General features: G+C 33.6%; 1 protein-coding gene across 35 annotated transcripts in view; it reads right to left on the reverse strand.

The window, feature by feature from the left end:
• LOC117230732 (ankyrin-3-like) overlaps window positions 1–20,245 on the reverse strand; it is an 88,934-nt gene that overhangs the window by 26,588 nt on the left and 42,101 nt on the right. For 25 of the 35 annotated variants that reach the window (XR_004492853.1, XR_004492834.1, XR_004492849.1 and 22 more), the window contains 12 exons: window positions 17,199–17,327; window positions 14,936–15,041; window positions 12,225–12,302; window positions 8,281–8,505; window positions 7,154–7,314; window positions 6,272–6,483; window positions 5,668–5,872; window positions 5,156–5,170; window positions 3,431–3,620; window positions 2,906–3,041; window positions 2,479–2,809; window positions 2,204–2,407 (listed from right to left, as the gene is read on the reverse strand). Coding sequence is in view for 9 of the 35 variants with exons in the window: in XM_033488549.1 (XP_033344440.1) it covers window positions 2,204–2,407; window positions 2,479–2,809; window positions 2,906–3,041; window positions 3,431–3,620; window positions 5,156–5,170; window positions 5,668–5,872; window positions 6,272–6,483; window positions 7,154–7,314; window positions 8,281–8,505; window positions 12,225–12,302; window positions 14,936–15,041; window positions 17,199–17,327 (1,992 nt within the window). In the remaining 26 variants the exon portion in view is untranslated. Of the gene's footprint in view, window positions 1–2,203; window positions 2,408–2,478; window positions 2,810–2,905; window positions 3,042–3,430; window positions 3,621–4,718; window positions 5,076–5,155; window positions 5,171–5,667; window positions 5,873–6,271; window positions 6,484–7,153; window positions 7,315–8,280; window positions 8,506–10,262; window positions 10,281–12,224; window positions 12,303–14,935; window positions 15,042–17,198; window positions 17,328–19,083; window positions 19,212–20,245 lie in introns of those variants that run through there. The other 10 variants (XR_004492838.1, XM_033488615.1, XR_004492846.1 and 7 more) reach the window with 7 other exon arrangements.

Raw genomic sequence — 20,245 nt, forward strand, 5'->3', positions numbered from 1 at the left:
AGCAAATAAATATTTTATTTATAATATTATTCTTCCATAGTAAGCTGTAATTAATTCTATTTAAAAATGAAAGTTAGAATTATAATACTTTTATTGTTTTATTTTATTATTCATCATCGCTAAATTATAGTTTAGCTTTAAAATGTAGAATTATTATATTATTACTCTAAACGTAGAATTCTTATTGCTCAAAAAACTACTCGAAAAAGATTGTATCGTCGAAACAGCAAAAGGTAGCCCAATCTTTTGAGCGGAAGTGTATGTTGCAATCTTAATATTTTGTTAGTTTCGATTAAGTTTTTATTATTTTAATTAAAGGTTTAAATATTTCTTTGTTTTTATTACACAGAAGTACACACATCTTTCTGTAATAATAAAGGAATAAAAATAATAGTTATATTATTAATCTGAAAACTAGCAATTTTTACTTATTAGATATATCATTGAAAATACAATTACAATTTAAATACTTGGACGCTATAATCGCGGTTTTATTTGCGTATTCGCTCTAAACACAGAAAAGTAAACGTAAAAAGATTGAAGCTTGATACGAGAAATTATCGAAATTAAATGGTTGTAAAAGATCGCCGTACAACTGATAAAATATTTCTGTCAATCCCGTCACACTTAGCAAACACAAAATAACGCTGACGTAACAACAATATTAAATATGTATTTATGCTGGTCGTGGAATCAGATACCTAACGAATTCTTTTCTTTTTCTTCGGGTGTAACACAGAAATTCTTTTACCGTCCCAAACGTATTATTTTCGCATGAATAATAACTTTTTAAAAATAATTGGTCAATCTCATAAACTAAAGAAAGTTTATTTATATTCACGTCACTTCAGAAGAACTTTAAGGATGTATTTTCCTTGCTAATGATTGTCCTTGACCTAATACAGACCTGAAGTTACAGTAATCTGTCGTCTTGGACAATGTGGCCGCCTAAACAATAACGACAGTTCACTGACGTACGTGTTAGTCGCTTCGTTTTGATATTCTTGATATAAAGATATAAACATTTTTGCGTTTATGCCCTCGAAAAAATAAAATAAATAAGAACGTTCGAATAAATTGAGCAGATTATTATAGGAACACGGAACTTGGGAAACGACCGAATGCACTGTCACTTTCACTGTATTCTTCTTGAGGTGGCGCGTACTTCTGTTTGTTTTAACCGATTGCAGAACAGAAACGATGTGCTACGTGCATTTCTGCTGTATATCAGCGTCATTAATACTGGTAAAAAAAGAGGGGGAAAGCAGTCCATAGGTTTATGTCAGGCATAATAATGCAGGATGAGATCACCAACTACGTTGCTCCTCAGATTCCACGCGTCTTAGTCAAACGCGCCTGCCTGATTAATCGACCTTGCCAAGAAACAGGTTCTGTTTAAATTTTACTATATATTACTATATCTAATGTTTACCAACGGACATGACTTCGGGAAAAAGAGCTATTCTATTAAGATTTATCCTGACGCGCAAAAATGTTGAAAATAAAATTATTTACGAAGAAAATCTGAAGTAACTGAAACTGAGATAACCGAATTAATCGGAACGAGATTGTAAATATAGCTTAATGAAAATTTCGAAATAAAATGGTAGAATTATTAGAACTCCAAGAACTGAATCATATCGAATCGAATTGAACTGTAAGTGTATTTATAAAGATGAAATAATGGAAATCAGAAACGGAGTTTCGACATCGACAATACTTGTTTCGTTATCGCTCAATTAATGAAACTCGTCAAATAATGACTAAAAATATAAATGATCATCTTGAGTTATGAGTCTTATCGTATATTTAAAATTTCTCTTTGGTCACCAAGTATTCAGATGTTCAAAGTCTATTGGAACGTTCCAGTGAATATGTTACTCGCGTAAATATAATCGACTATTCATCGATAATACTTTCGAGAATAAAGATACGACGGTCTCATTAATAAACAATTCTAAAAAACATATTTAGATTGTCAGTATATAAGTTTGTAAATATGATAAAAATCTTGGCATTCGAGTTAATTACGGAAAATAATTGCATGGTACACAGTGTTATGAAAACTTATGTCGGCGTTATATAAAGAGCATCAGATGATACGAAGAAATCGGATTCAACATGCTGAATGAAATTTTAGATTTTAAATATTCAAAAACAAGATCGGTCGAAAGCGATATTGTATAACGCTTATAAAACTTACCTGTAGCTTTGTTTCCATTGCTCTGCCAAACTTTAAGCATCGCTGCGGCTTGCTGGGCTGGTTTATTCGCATACTCTTGTTTAATCGTTGATACCTCGTTTGGCGGAATATTTAACTCTTCCGCGAGTTTTTCCCAGTCTTTATCCAACAGATTTGCGATATCAGTCAACCGAATGGTTGCTCTGTGAATAGCATCTGGACGACCTACAGACACAATTAACGTCAGTGATTCATACAAGCTCGGATTTCGTAATCAGCGTGAGAAATTCACGTACTTATGCCACCATCGCGTAGAAAACTATAATTCTTCGACAGCTCTAACAAATCCACCTCCGAGGCAGCGGGTTCCGAAGAAATTTTCTCTGGTAATAAAATATTTAACGTGCAAATCGGCGTCTGTGGCAACTCGCCCTTAGGAACCTTCGGCTCGCTCATGAACATTATGCGACCCATCATATCCGCAGCGTCCGGATCCTTTATTCTCGCCGTGAACGGAACTCTATTCTCTTTGAATGCTCTGAACGGTAATTGAAGCTGTTCCCCGCTCTTCAATACTGGCACAAGGTTACCCGAAAATTCCATATACTGTGTTTTACCTTCCAGTACCTATGGGAACGTTTCCATGGCGATTAACGCGTGTTAACAATGCGGTAATTATAACGAGTGATTCACGTAATTTCTTATGTACATATGTGTATTTACCTCGACGTCTCGGCTCTTCGCAACTTCCGTGAAGTGCTCTTGATTTTCTAAAGTCTTATCTTCTTTATCGTCGGTCATACAAAATACGCGCAGCCTTGCCTCCAGTGGATCTACTCGCTTTGCAAATACTACAAATCTGAAGACGAAATAGGTATCGGTAACATTTCCTGTCTAAACGTGATTGTAATCATGCAGGTAAAACGTAATCGACTTGATATTGCGAAACAGAGTCTGCGCTGATCAAAAACACTATCTCTTTCTACGGTATATATTATAAAAATCGGAATTCTTTTTCTATAATAGAAAATTGGTGTTCGAAGGAACAGATACATGGAATGAAATGAATATTTCTATGAATAATCGTCACTAGGCGATGCACTACTCAAGCTAAGCGAGCTCTCTCCTTACTCGTCTTACCCCGGCATAGAAACGATATCCGATTTTTAGAAGAAATGTTCTACCTGCGATTACAGTACGGATTATTTGTCTTTTACACGATTAATATTAGGTACATCAAAAACGTACTTAGCCATAAAAGGTACATGTGTCGCGTGTGTGTATAACTCCGTAGCCATTTTCGTGGCTTCGGAGATATTCCGACAATCCATTAACCAGAAGCGAGCAGATACCGTGGTAGTAAAGGAAACGCAATCTTTCACGAACGTCAATGGCGTCGAACCGGTGACATCCTCCCAGACTGCCCGAGACTGACCCCCTGAACGACATATATACCAAGTCCAATAACATTATTAAAATATGTCCGTGCTGCGAATGGAGAATCGGCAGAAGTGATATGTGTGGGATATCAAATCCGATGCGACCGAGATTAATTACAATACGACGCTTTTAGCCCGGGATATTCGCGTCTGCCCTTTGATTGTCGAGTATTTTGTACACTACGTCTTCTACGTTCTCTAGTTTCGTAATGGAGTAAAGAATAATTAAAGATTGAAATATTGAAAAGAAACTTAGGTAAATGAAATTGAATAAATCTGCAGAAGCCGTTATAGAGAAAATATTGTTTAAGAAAACAATCGAAGGGCTCGTACAGTTACATTGGAATTGCAATACATTGGAGTGGGTGGAGTTAATCTTGCATTCTGTGTCAATGTTCGTTTAAGTCGTAATTAGGACAAGCAATAATCTTAAATTCCTCTCATAAATCAGATTATCGTGACACTAATACCGGGCTTAAAGTATCAAGAAATGCGAATATTAATTAATATTGTTATAATAAGAAACTTTTAATTGTCGGAAGATATTGCGTAAAAAAATATAATCGTATAATAAATATGTAAATATAATTTTCTTTTGTAAGATATAAAGTAATTAGTACGACGAAGACTACGTCATTTCATGTTGATTCAATGATATCCAAATGAATTTTTTCACTTTTAAAAACAGGAAAAATTTACATATTTGAACAATCAATGTCCTTGCGTGACGACACGAACAGGAAGAAAAACATTAAAACAGGACAGTTCTCTTTTGTCATACGAAAACAGTAAAAGAGAACCGGTAAAATTTGTATTTAATATCGGTCACCATAAGTGCGTTGATGTACGTGCTGTATCGTGTGTGTGGGTAATGTAAGAATCAAATACACGCTGACCGAATGATAATGCTTGCCAAATGAAAACAAAGCGTCATACATTGGAAACCGCGCAGGAAGCAAACGCGACTCGTGTGAATATGCTTTTAAATAGTAAATAAGCGATAAAAGAAAACAAAAGTGTGTAAAATAATCGTAATAAAAATCGCGGCGCAATGCATGTCGAAAACATATCTTCCTGCTTTTTTTTCCTTTTTTTTCTTTGATCGTATAAAATGTATTAAATGTTTTTAAAATGTTTGATAATTTGTCAACCAAACAGAAACGAGAATCTCGTCAAAATATTTTTATAGTAACGTGTGGAAAAATCAAAATTGAGTTTTATATACTCGGAAAAGCTTCGTTATACACATGTAAAACTTGTAAATAAAATAAGTACAGCGTGACTGTAACAAACGGTAAGATTAAATAGACAACATTGTCAGTCTTTGTATCGGTAACGTGTCGTATGATACATATTAGAATGATCTAAAAGTACATATATTTTGGGAATACAATTTTATAGAAGTTATAAATTACAAGCCTAATATCGAAGCGGTTACCAGTCAAACGAATGTGCTGAAACAAAAACTTTTGAAGTTAACGCTTACAATGAGCTAGGTAGTAAAATTTTATCTACGTTAATTAATAATCCATACCTAAATGACTCAATCCTAACAATATGCAAGCATTAACAATGAATCACAACAAGATATGTATACAACAATGGTACTCAACGAAATGTTTCTATGAAACATGCAGCTACCATCTCCCTTTTAAATCTCTATCCGAAGGTCTCCGGGACGTATTAATTATAATCGTACTTAAATTAATCTCCTAGATAACATGTACAACCTCCTAAATATTAAATAAAACACTCCAAACCTACTTCTTACATTGCATACCTACGAGATCAATAACAGAATAATTATTCTAACGAGATACAAAAATATCGTTAACGTAGTCCCGATGACCTGAGAACAGACGAAGATGCCTACCGCCCGCGCCATGCCTACTAAACTACAAATTGATCTTCGAATGCGTAAGAAGTCTGATAAGAGCATATATACACCAAAGGTGTTGCGGCGTAACAGTTTCAGCACTTATCGGTAAGAGATTTTCCAGTAAGACGGTACGCTGCTCTACAATATTACGTGCAAGCATATATTACCAGTTATGCTGCACAGAAGTCTCAACGTCGGTGCGTCTCCTGAATATTGATTGATCATGCCTTTGTTGGCTGCTTGCGGCACCGGTATAGTTAAGGTTATCGGTTTGTGGAATTTTCTTCGCCTTGGCTCAACGGTTACGATTGGTGATACCGCCACTCTGTTACCAAGCAACTTGGCTACAAGATCTGCTGGTATTGGATGTGCCTAAATAATAATATCATTTCTTTTTAATTTATTCCAAGTTATGTCACAGGTTGTATTTGATGTAATTGATTTTTCAAATATTCTATTATGTACTACATGACGTTCATCCGCTTATATCAAATTGTTCAATAACGCGTGAATGTATATGGATACTTATTACAGATTCTATGTAGCTTCTATGCGTAATCTTTACGACTACTATAATCGTATATTATAACCGCATAACACATAATACATTCATAAAAGATTTTTGCAAGTGTTTCAATATACTGTACGTTGGTATGACTTAACCATTCTATTTAATAAACTAAATTTGAACGCCAATTAGATACCTCACTGTTTTAATTTTAATTTTAGTTTTCAAAAAATAATGAAACGCATCGAGAAGAGAATAACCACCTGGAGTCCAACTCTGATCTTTTTAGTAAGAGCTGCTGGTGGGAAAACAGCCTGAACTTGTGGAACAGCCGATGAAGAAACTGTACCACCTTCTGGCCCAACTGCATGAACCTCTTGCCTGATGCGAGACACTACTGCGAAGTAATGTGGGAAGTCTGCAGTGAGTATCCTTACGATTCGGGAAGTTTGGAGATCCTCGAGCTGGCTTAATTCTGCGAAAATATTTATACATATTTCGTTAAGTTACTTACACAAGTAACGCGAAGAACTTAAATTTTTTTCAAACATAGATCTTGCTAACTATCCTTATTCAAAACATTTGCGAATTGCATTATATACTCTTGTTTATAAACTGTGAGCTATTTATAACGGATATAGAGCAAATAACTAGTTGTTAAAACACTTAATAATTGTTTACATCAACAAACATTGGCAAACATTGATTATATGCTATGCTTCTAAGTATTGGTTCTTGTTCAAGACTCTCAAGATTCCAATTGCACATTAGCGTTTATACTCGAGTCATTTCCTGATATACGAAAGAGTATAACATGTGAATACTATTAATATTATCTCACTCTCAAGATGTTATCATTTGATACCTAAAATCTTCCTACTACTTTTTAGATGGTTGGGCTAGTACAAACAAATGGAAATGACGATTAACAGATAAGACAGTACTTTAGTAGCACTTTGTGAGATAGATGTCGTGTAAGATAAATTATACAAGATTAAATATGTATATCTGTCCATATGCATGTACTTAAGAAATGTAACGATGAACATATTATTCAGTACGATTTATTTTAATACGAAGCAAAGAGTTACAGGATTTATGATAAACAAAAGCTAAATTGAGAAAAGATGAGAAAATAGTCGTACCTTCTCCTTCAAAGCTCTCGTTAAGCACATCTTGGACAGCCTCCTCGCTGGCTTCCAAGGTATGCTCGCGCCAAGTTTCTCCATTATCCGATCGAAGTATTACTATTTCTCGTTCCTTGCCCCGCAACGAAGCAAAGTGTGGTACTTCTATGATGACAGGTCTATTCGAAAAAATTATTATTATTACAAAATTTGATAATATACTCATCATTTCTAAGATTCGGTATTCGTACATTGCATTTTACGTTCAATAACAAATTTGTCTTATCTACGAACGTAATATACATTTGAATTTTTATATCACTTTTTACAATTTAAAGATTAAAATTTTGTATAAGAATTAGAGAAAATTTTTTTACAAATGGTTTGAACAGAACTCTTCAATTGTAATAATTAATCGAAGCACGACTTACGTTTCTCAGGACATGAAAATTGCATTTGCACATTAAGCTGCACTCCTTAATCGAGTATAATAGCAAACGAATTTGGGTCACCAATGGGATAATCTCAAATCTCTTTGTTACATGCCAACGTTATACTTTACGATGAATCATACGATAATTTATAGAATTTAGAACAATCTGGAGATATCGAGAAATTTTTAAGTGGGATTGCAGAGAGCTGCTATATGCGAATCTTTGTACATACTTAAAGAACAATTATCGTTTGATAAGAAGAGAAAAATATATTATTTTATATTTAAACTATTTAAACCAACGGAGATGTTATATCTGGAAGATACTTAAACCTATCAACAAGTTATTAGTGTCAATAATGTTCCTCAATCATCGTGATATCAATACTATTTAAATGCTAATACTTAATGAATTAATTAATACATCGCAATTATTTTTTCAAACAAATTGAAGACGAATTCAAAAACTGTACATTCTTCGTTTAATAATGCTACCTATATTCCAAAAATCAATTTTTTACAGCGACTGCATAGGTTAAAATATTATCTTAAATAAATTGCGGAAAAAATTCAGAAACTAAAAATTTTTCATTTACGTCCGAAAAATCGATTATCTGAACTAATATTAAAATGTTAGTTTAAATACGATAGATTAAAAGCAAATATAAGAGACACTTGTGTATATCATGTACTTTGCATATTATGTACTTACCCTAAGAATTTGGCACCCACGGGTCCTAGTTCAAGGATACGGCTGGCAAGAGCCTCCCCTTCCATCAAAGGCGGTGGGTTCGTCAATTTGTCCCTTCTCAAATACCTGCACGTAACGCGCATAGGCATTGCGGCTTTTCTAGGAGGAACGATTACACGTACACCACTATGTCTGCAGCCACGCATCGCACCACCTCGTGCATCCACCAGAAAGGAAACCAGGAAGCTATCATTTATACAATAAACATAGTTATAAAGAAAATTCACGCGTCGATCGTATAAACAGAAAGGTACATATCGCCTTAGCTTATAGCATTACGATATGTCGATACAGAAAAAGACTTGAAAATAAGAGCAATCATTGCATGGGGGCTAATCATTATTTGGACACGTACTCATAAATCATTATTCAACACTATTACATACGAATATTGTGCGAACATTTGGCCGTTCGATAAATAATACGATCATGCTAACTGCTTCGCTTAAGTCAAACCAATTATAATTAAAGAAAAAAAAATATTTTTACTAATGTGTATACATAATATTTACACTAATCTAGATCCTTCAAAGAATTAATACGGCTTTTTCGGCACATATTTGAAATTTTATGTACATACCAAGATAACGTTACGTATAAAAATAGCGTTAATTCATCGAATACTTTATTATAATATCTATATCATTTCTAAACGAACGAATAAGTATTTTATAATTAGTCTGTTTTTAACGATTCGTAGTAAAAATATTTTAAAAGGCCAATTAAAAGAAACGATTGAGTTATCACATAAGCACGCCAAGCCGAAAAGCAACGTTCACGATAAATTTTTACTAAAAGCATAAAGTTAAATACAGAAATTATTCTTAATCGTATCAGGTCATTCTGAAGGCGGTTTTATGTATACGGCGTAGTTATTAAATGTTTCAATTTGTTCCGTAAACGTTACAAAAAAATTATATATGCTTTGGATATGATTTATTGCTGCGTATGAGGGGTAACTGTAAAAAAAAAAAGAGAAATAAATTAATTACAAGACAACAGTGTGCAAAGATAAGTTACATGAAAAATGGAGCAAATTAAATTTTAAATCAGATAACTAAAATAGAAACAGTATGGCTTGTGAGCTTGTGTGAAGGATTTGCTGTATGAATATTCTATGTCTGCAAGCGTAACGCTAATTAACACTGAATACTATCATAAAAAAAGAAAAAAGAAAAAGAATCATAAAAATTGGTTGAATTGGAATTCAAAGATCCATTCGATTGCTTCCTATTGATTGCTGATTGATGACTGTGCTGGAGGACGAGTTCCATAATGAACCTGAGAATTATTCACAAAGATGTTGCATACAACGTGTGCACAGTGAATATAATTGATGTAAATGATTCGATATTTCATTTACATCCACGTAATGAAACGTCTTCACGAATAACATTCTTCTTTTCTCGTACATTAAATAGTCTAAAAATATCGATCATACATAAATTGTACGAAGGTTGCTCAAGTGAGATGATGTAATAGAACTCTTCAATATACATCATGTTTCTGGAATATATTACAGCTTTTAGCTATGACAAACAGATGATGCTTAATACATATTAAGCGTTGTATTTACGTAGATGTAAAATTCTAGGAACAACTTCCAACTATAAATAATGAAAATTTATTAATTCTAAATTGAGATTTTTGGCAAAATTGATTTACAACGAAACATAATTTTTGTTGTAATTCATATTATCATATCATCAACATATTTCCCCTGAGATATGTTATTATTTCAATTTCCTGTTATTTTATCGCATAAATTTGATCTTTTCGATTTACGTATATTCATTGTGCACTAAAATATTCTGTCTAAGAATACTAAAACTTGAGCGACTACGGGCATTGTGCGTTCAAAGGAAATGTATCAAGAACATAAATCAAATTGAAGAGCGATATGGCAAGTAGCAGAAGCTAAGATTCAAGAGAAGATCACTTACTTTCTCCACTGTGGAATTCTGCGAGTAGCGCAAATAAAATAACAGAGAGGATCGGGAACAAAATAAAAAACGCGTTAGTATCCATTCGTTCATAAAAATGGTGGTGAGAAGATGACGACATAGATGGAGTCGAGATTCTAAACTAGCGCAACTTTACAGATTTTCGAATATTTCTCTTGTCATTTCTTTCCAGCACGTTCGCATAACTTCGTTCTCTTGGACGTTCTTTAACTGCCTCCGTGCTTATCATGATGATTGTTTCTCATTCAATTTTCGAAAACCCGCAATCATCACACGCAAGCCACTTTTCTATTATACAAAACTACAAAAATGGGGAGCAACAATAATAATTATGTATTATAGTGGAGACGCAACGAGGTCACATCATTCACACTCTGCGGAAAATAGGTATACGTTAGGGTGGCAACGTAAAATCGATTGTTCCGAAATCTGTAATATCTTCTTTTCAATTCGATCGAATGATTTTTCGTTCATCGCGCGAAGCGCATAAAAATAATTCTTTCTACGTTACGCATAGTATTATAAATATAGTATTATAAATATATCGTCAACAGATTTCGTTACATATGCAAAAAATAGCTCAAACTTGTCATAAAGGGAGAAGGGAGAACAACGATACGAGCAGCAGCCACTATATCATAAAAATGTGTCCAAAATGGTTATCTATTGGTAATTAACTATCATTAAACTAGAGGACGAACGATTCTCTTCCTATATCTACAAGAGCACTTTTAATCTTTATCACGATATTCCATTATTTACTAAACAACTATTATTTCTATGTTCAGTTATTCATAATTTAGCTAATATGTTCCTTTCAACTATATTTATGTTCCATTAGGTTAACTGTTCAGTGTTATTGTTCAGTATCGAATTTATTGAATTCATTAGTAAATCCAGGTCTTTTTCGCAAAATGACGTCAATATGTTTTACGAATGAAAAAAAGAAATAACAAATACAAACATAGACTGGTAGTAATTTCATTTAAGAGAAACGAGGTATCGACGAATCGGCTTTTCAATACAATAGTTCAACAAGTATTATCAATAGCTTGAAAACGATCGATCGGTGCTTAATATGAAATACCAAGCTGTTGGAATAAATATTTCATATGTATATTTAGAGTCTTTACACGCTAAAGAAAAGATATCAACGTACTAATACAGAAAATACAAAGAATCTGTGTCGTGAACCGAATAAGAAATTCATATTGTGATAAATGCAATTTTTTGTTAATCAAACATGTCCATAAATATGAACAATAGAAGTAAAGTATGGGAATTGAAGTTTAATTATCGTTGATTTCTATCGAACGAAAAACCAGCTCGTTATAACTTCGTATTTCTATTATAATTTTTAATAATATATTTATGCAAGACTACCTTTATATAAATCATTTTCTTACTTTCATTCGTACAACATGCATGTACCATTTGATGGTAAAATATGAGATTCTAAATGTAATATTTAAATCCCATATTGACATCATGACATATTACATATTCTTGTGCATTTGCTTGAGAAATTATTAATTAGACTGGACTACTGTCTTTGGCCATGATCCATATTATATATATATAATTTATCGTATGAAAAGAATATATGAAATAAATACAAATCACCAACGATAGATACATTTACGCGATTATAAAAGTTACAAAAAGTTCAACAAAAAATACGATTATCTATAGAATTTATATACACGTTTTAAGATTGTAATTTGCTTTGCTAAAAAAGATCACAAGCCACTTCGAATCAACATGACGTTTGGACATATTATATTGTAATAGACATAGACATAGTACTTTGTGTACGCGAATGTAATGTGTTTTCCGTCATGTGTTCGTTTTATACGTACGATAGTTTTTCTATATCTAAATATATTGTATGTAAAAACGCCTAAACACAGAAAGGAGAGTAATAAAAAGGGCATGGTGTACCTGTCCCTCCACATTCCTTGTCCTTTCGACATGGTACCAAGAGCTGCCAGCGATGTATTTAGGGACTCTAGGGACGCTCTGATCTCAGAACAAAATCTAGTATGATTATGGATAAAAAATTCGTTTCATGCGCATGCTTACTATTTTTGTTTTTCTTTGTTTGCCGTGCACGTTGCACTTTTCTCTGCTGTTTGCTTTAGGAAATCTGTGCACTTGGAAAAACCATTCTACATTTTCAGAAACAAGTACGTGCAAACACATGTGCTCTTGTATATGGTTAAATGTATAAGAAAAACATTCTGAAGATATAAGAAGGTAACTCGAACAAAACGTTGTTTGTCCGATACGATAAGTATCCTGTCCTACTAAACGCAAAGAGAGAATCCATTGAAAATGTAAAATACAAAAGTACCATTGTATCAAACATACTACTCTTTCTTAATTTCTTAGTAACAGAGAAAAAATTAGTTTGTGAGATATATTCAATTTGTTATTCATTTAAAAATATTTAGAAAATATCAATGTAAAAAATGCAAAGAACAAAAACATTAATTTTACACCGCATATTTCTAATAATATTTAGAATAAAATAGAAGAATGCGTGATTTGTTCACTTCGTGTTTAGTAGAACGTTATACTATGTACTTGTCTATTCCTCGATTAAGTACGAGACTTCTGAAATTGTAACAACCCGCCTGTTATTAGTAAGGAACATGGTATCCAATTAAATTACACCATCAAAGAATCGTTCATCCCAAAGATATTTCAAGAACAACATGCTTATTAACTAGATAATCTAATATTGCTACGGGCAAGACAGGATGTAAACGAGGACACCAAGCGGTTGGCTCTTGTTTAGCTGGTTGGCCGATTACATAAACATTGAACTGAACATTCTGAATAGAATTAAAAAGAAAGTAGCTAAAAAATAGCTTGCTGTGAGAGATATGATGTGTAACAGAAAACTGATTCGAGTTCAGTTACTGGTTTGATTCTCGTTGGCTCCATTTGAAACATTCCGTGACAGTCCCCGCGATGACAGTTACGCTGTTATGTTTTCATTATGTTCGCGATTATGTAACTACGAATTATGTCAATTATTACGTATGTCCCATAATAACCTCTTTACTTTCTACATAAAGAAAATTTAACGCAAAACAACGTTATGGAAAGCTTTGAAATGCAGATTTCCGATTGTAGCATAGTATCCTTTTACGATCCACTCGATTTTAACCTTTTTATTTTATTATTTATCAGTTTGATGCGGTCAATGTATGAACGTGTCAATTTTGGTACATGTACGTCGTTATACGATAAAAAGGTATTTTTATTCGCCGTACTTCGTTAGTTTGTCTACGCTAAAAAATACGTGAAGCCAACTAAAAATTAATTTGGAAGAGTTCTGTGAAAATAGAAAGTTCAAGCTCATTTTATGCGGCTCTCGTAAATATAAATTCTTACAATCCTGTACCACATTTTGTTATTATATATCAGCCAATGATCTAGGTTAATTAGAGCAGGAGTCTTTCACCAATGCACACCGTATCACACTATAATACACAATATTATTGTTTCATGATATGAACATTATTATTGTTCTCTTTTTTATGTACGCCACTGCTTGCGTACTATATGCTTCTACGTTCTATATACAATTTCCAACTGTATCAAAATTACAATAGACGTTATTTCCTACAGGTGTGTATAAATAGAATTCCGACAACTTTTTCCAATCCAATACGACAAACGCCAATTATAGCCTTTTGAAAGAAACAGTTTTCCGATACTGCAATTCTTGCCCAATGAAATGCATTACGCCAACTTTAACGAAGAACGTATTTCAATAACACAACAAAGCTTTTGTGTAATTATCTTAGATTATCAAAATGATCTGTGTTATAAATTCAGTTATGTGTAGCAACGAGCTTTTTTTTTTTTTACAAGCATGAGAACTTAAAGATTCAACATACATTTTTTATATATTATATTGAATTTCGACTACAGCTTGAAGTTCGTGTTAATCTGTACATATTTGATTTGTATCTTATTTACGTTGCGCAATTATTAAGTATTAAAACAAACCATGCAAATATAGAGATCGGCTTCGTTGACTTTCTATCTCGGTAATTCAGTTAGTAGAAGTCGGATTGAACATCCTCTTTAATTCGTCGTGCATGTATAGTATGTATACTTCGCAAACAATTTCCAATTCAATAGATGACGATGCAAATTTTCAACTGGGAAAATTTTCATAAACAAGAAAGATCGATCTGAGAATAATCGAAGAGAATTTGGAAAAATTTCGAACACCCTCGCAAACTCTGCAAATTAGAACCAATTGAAACGTATTCTAATATGTTGCAGACAGATCTTACAGATATGTCTTTGCCCGATAAAATACTTAAAAACGCAAGTAGTTTAGATATATTTTTAAATATGTCAATGGGGTAAGTTGTATAATAGTTAACAAATTTTTGTCAGATATCACGGTATATGAAGATAATTCCAAAGAATGTACAAATTAAATAGATTATAGCATGAATATAAATATACAAATTTTGTCAAGCACTTTATGATACAAAAGAGTTGCTCAGAGCAGTATTATACAATTATGAATGAATAATACAACCTACCCTAAATTGTACAATTGTTTGACTAGTGTTAGATGAGTGGTGTTTATAGAATAAGAGGATGAATAAATTAATACATACCCGACGTGTACTGGGTGCCTATTAATATCAACATTGTCTAGTTTGAGATTGGCAGCGTTTGTACGTTGATAATTTTCTTTTGTGATCATCTCGGTTATCATTGGTGCTATAAATCAAATTTATTATTAAACATGTAACGCTTCCCCTATATTAAATACGTAATATGGAAATAATTAACGCGAGCTATCAAGTGGATGCATTTTAGATATCTTCAATGAAAAATTTATCAAGTATGGATATGCTTCTATTGTTCTTTTAAGTGTTTTTCTGTTTAATTATTCGGAATACGACGCCCACCATAACTTTGGCCGTATTATTCGTAATTACATACTCTGCTCGTATATACAAGAAAATTGTGGAAAGTTCAAATCGTTCACGTAAATATTTTAATATCTACTATCAGCTACAAGATTTTTGAAGACAGAAGGAAATGGAACGTATTGTATTAATTAAAAAAATTAGAAAATTAATAATATAAACGTTACCATTGTAAATAATAAAAATTATTTGTAAATGAAGTTTAGAAATATGTTATGTGGGATATATAACGCTAATGAATAAAGAATAAAAAACAAGATCTGAAGCGAAAATAGTGCTAATAATCTATGTACTTCAATACCGCATCTTTTGCGTAAGAACACATAAAATGCATCGTGTGATCCGTAATAAAAAGCATTCGTTCGAAAATTAAGAAACTAAATTTCTTTTAGAGATAGACGGATGCAATATGAAATAAATTTTATCGCGTGACGAAAAATGACAAGTCGAAGTCAACTGTCTTGGACAAAGTACTGCTTATGTATACCGTTTCTTTAGTCGTCCTATTATTAGAACAATGATTGCGTGTTAGTTATTACATACATTATCGAAAAAAATGATCGGAAATGACGAAGAGTTGTAATACATAAATAAATTGTATCTTGCATCATATCCTAAGTCTTGATGTGCCACTTTAACATCTTTGTACATAAGTGTTATAATTATTATATGTTATTTTTATAATTAACGTTATAATTATAATAAAATTATAGTTACCAAATAATTTTTCAAATAGTTTCCCGAATCTTTTGATCGTACAACGAAAATTTAGCTCGTTCGAGTTTACTCCTTAAATTTCACGTTTAAAAATGTTACAAACAAAAGAAAAATTCATATACGTTGAATAAACGATAGTTCTGACGTATGATTAATTAATCCGGAAGTGATAAATACACGCCTTTGTGCAATTTTCAAGACACTATCTATTATCACTGCACCAATACAAACAACCAACACTTCAAGCATCTTTTGTAAAGCAAGACTCATTAATTTATGACCCTCCATCGTCTCGAATGACCTTTCATTATACCTTGTTGAACTCTACAATCGCTACCGCGCAAAGGATAAAAAACACAGCACTCCACTTAGAAGAAATTAAATTGCCCTTGAAACCTCTTCCGTTTCTAGGAGCGCAAAATTAATTCTCGTTTTGCATTTTCCGTCAATACGTTGTACCATTGATTTAACTAGATACTGTGTCGTAATGTAAGAAAAAAACGAATAAACGCGATATGTCTCTATGTAAGGTAGAAAAAATAAGCAGAATAATATTCAATAATTTTCGAACTATAAAATACAGAAAATAGCATTGAAGTATAATAAAACATTACTACTAAATAATATTTCTGCGTTATATGAAATCAAATATTACCTGTTTACTATTCTTGTGTTATTTTATTCTTTATACTCTTATAGCACAACATGTAAAGGTCTAAGCGTTTGAACTCTAGAAATTTTTATCAGCATTCCATAGTAAAATCTTTTTCAATCAAAGCTTTCGTTAAAAAAAAAGAATACAGAACTTTCCACATTTCTCATCTTTTATCGACGATAAAGAAACAATATTTATATTATCATTATTGTTGTCGGGACATTAGTGGAGTAGAAAGGATTAATTAATAATAAAATAGGATGTGATAATTAAATATCTGATATCGTTTTGACAAAGGTTTGAGACTATCCTAGCTTTGAATCACGCAATCATCAAAATTGATACATCCGGATGTAAGCCTCATATTTTTGGAATATATTTTCCAAAACGACACGGTTCACATTTGGAAGCCTCGATTTTGACGATATTCTTTAGAGTTTGGGTAAATGAGATACTATTATCAGTTGAATAATCTACATAATCAAATCTAATCAGTTGAATCTACATAAGTAATTGTACGTTATAAGAACAATGAATTTGCAACAGGAAACATGAATTTCACGTAATTCTTACCTCCGGAATGTCGATTGTCTCTCTCGTCATCTGTCACGTTGACGCGCATCGAGTCATCCCCCATGGATTTCATATCGTCAACAGTCATGTATCGATATTGCTGTTGGTCGCTAAGCATCGGATCTTCACCTATGATAAACGTAAAGTGCGAATTATAATGAGCGGCAAAAATGACGCGAGCGTGTTTGCAAGAGCCAAAAAGAGGTTCGTAAAAAATCTAAAGTACTGTCGAACTTGCATGAAAACAATATAAAAACGTGGTGAGATATTATGCACCAACGTAAACAAATGAATATGAGAGCCTGCAAATAAACGGAAAATCATTGCCATAAAAATTATCCCAGTCAAGCTTAAAGAAGCAAAATGAAATATCGTGTCATTATGTACTCAAGAGTGTTCGTTATTTTGGCCTTACTCGGAGCCTTAGAATATTAACGATAAACAAATGAGACTGTGCACGATGTGTCAATGACCGTCCAGAAATTTATATTCGTGCGAACACTTCTCATACCTGATTATATGAGTCGAAAATAACAGAAATTGAATATGGTTTCCACTGCATATATGCAGAAAAAACACTTTTAAAAAACGCTGCTTAAATCGTATCAAGAGACTTCGAGTGTTTCAAGCCAGGCAGATAACGCTTGTAATATGAGTTGCGCGAAACATATAACTCATACAAATATTTGAGTAATTCTCTGCGACGATTCTTCATAATCAATTCATTCGTAGTTAATTCGATTAAAATGGAATTTGAATAATTTTTCACGTATCGTTTCCTGTTTGCTTATCGTACACATTCGCATATGTATATAATCACAGGCGATTGAGGTTGAGAATCGTCGAACGTGTTTTCAGATACTATTAAATTTCTACTTTTGTTCTATAGTTCGGTCGTAAAACGCCGTAAACGTACCATGAAAATACTTCAGAAAAGAACTAGAAAGAAACGTGAGCGTATAAATGAACGCGTACAAATAGTATCGTATTTTTCACAAGACTGAGATCTACTCGCTTATCCAATCATTTCATACAACTTTAAACATGCCTTATCAGATATGCCAAGAATATGGAACACAATTATCTAATAAATGGTCAACCTACAAATTTACAACCCACGTTGAATAACGCCGCTGTAAAGACTAAATTAATCTGGCACAAACGAAATTATACATCGTTTCCTATTCCATCTTAGGAACGTAATGTTGTCAACTTTGAAAATAAATGTACGCAAATTGCGACACTGTTCGAAGAAGATTATAATATAGCGAAAAAATATTAGTAACGAGAACGCCAACGTGGTTCGTTCCTTTGTATATGACAATGCGAGTGATCAATTTCAAGTTTTCCGTTTCTCGCTCGATGACGTTTCAGGGTCTAGCCGTACGCATGGAAATGATGTCACTCGTTATCTCGAGAGCTGCCTGAAACCCGTGACTGTGAAATCGATAACATCTAAAATTAATAGAAACACGAAGCAACTGGTCCACAACCGTTAGGCACATGGAGAAACTGTACCGCGAAAACTCTAATTTTAGAATTGTTCAAGGACAGCCTACCGAAGTAATTCTATAACATTCTAAGCCTCTAAGCTTCTATCTACGAATAGTTGACCTCATAGGCAGTGACCTATATCCTCCTGAATACACGCGCGCCTGTGAAAACTAACTATGTAATCATGTCGAATCTTGTTGAATGCAGTTAGACCGGCTCCGTCATAGACCAGAATAGTCCTAATCGTAATCAACGAGACACTTAGTTTATGTCACGTTGCATCGGTGTTAATCGAATTCTCGATTCCACGTATCGCGAGCACCGTCTGTTTTCGTCGATCGATCACCGCCACCGAGAAGCACCAAGTAACTTCAAAAATAGTATCACTCACTACGAGAAAACTCTGTCAAATCTCAATATATCCGTCGGTGATCGCAATGACTGGGTATCGCCGTTCGCGGCTTTGACACTTTTAAACCAGATACTGAAGTTTCGCGCGATCGTGACGTTACGCGATTCCGTTGATTCGCGTCACGCACGTCAGCAGCGCTCGATTTACAATTGTAATAAACATTTACCGCCGGGTTTAATCGCATTAATATCGCCGTGGTACGACCGAGCCCGTTGGCCTCGACAGAATAAATCGTGGAACATCAAAGACCTACGAAAAGAATACGAAACCATCAAATCATTTATTTTCTTTTTCTACGGTAAAGAGAACTGGTTGGCCTTGATCATTGCCCCTCCAGTTAGCGTTCACAATATCATCGTTCGCGACTTATGTCACCAACTTATGTCCGTCTCATTGTTATGTCATAAACGAGGATCACAGTCACGATCCTCATGCCGCTCAATTAAGCTGCCTAGCTGTAGCCAATCCATTCCTCTCTGTCGTTTATGGCCTGATAGTTTCAACACGTTCCGCCACCGTATTCGGTCTCGTTTGATAGATAATCGTTTGGATGCGATCGGTCGATCCCACACGACGAATACGAATGCGCTTCCTATGACCATACACCGGCGGAACTTGGGAACTTACTTCCAAACCGGAACAATCACGTTCCGAACGGTACACGTTCTCCAAGCGGATGCTACACAAGCGTCTCGTGATACAATTCCGTGGTTACAGTATCCGACGTATCTCCGAATATCGTTTTCGAAGCACGTACGGTACTCTGCGTGTAAATATGCGTCTAATTTTGTCCTGGTATTTAGGTTTATACGGCGAAAAAGACGTGGAAATTTATAGAACCTTCACTTTACCCTATCTATTTCCCCGCTAATATTATTTTCACGGACGGAAATGTAAACATTTCGTCGAAATTATTGCGCGAGTGAACGAAGTTTGTGGCACCATTTAAATGTTTTGTTGCACAAACGTGGTGATCTTATTCACATATCTTATCTATATATATTATCTATTATATATACACTTTTTATATAAATAAATTTATCTATATACTGAAAATAGATGGTTGATTCCATTCGTACATATCTCGCGTTAACACGCGTATATTCTACGAATCGTTTTGAATGAAGATGCATTTGTAACG

This window comes from Bombus vosnesenskii, unplaced genomic scaffold (assembly GCF_011952255.1).
Source record: "Bombus vosnesenskii isolate JDL3184/JDL3185 unplaced genomic scaffold, Bvos_JDL3184-5_v1.1 scf7180000013263, whole genome shotgun sequence".
In the NCBI taxonomy this organism is placed as follows: domain Eukaryota; kingdom Metazoa; phylum Arthropoda; class Insecta; order Hymenoptera; family Apidae; genus Bombus; species Bombus vosnesenskii.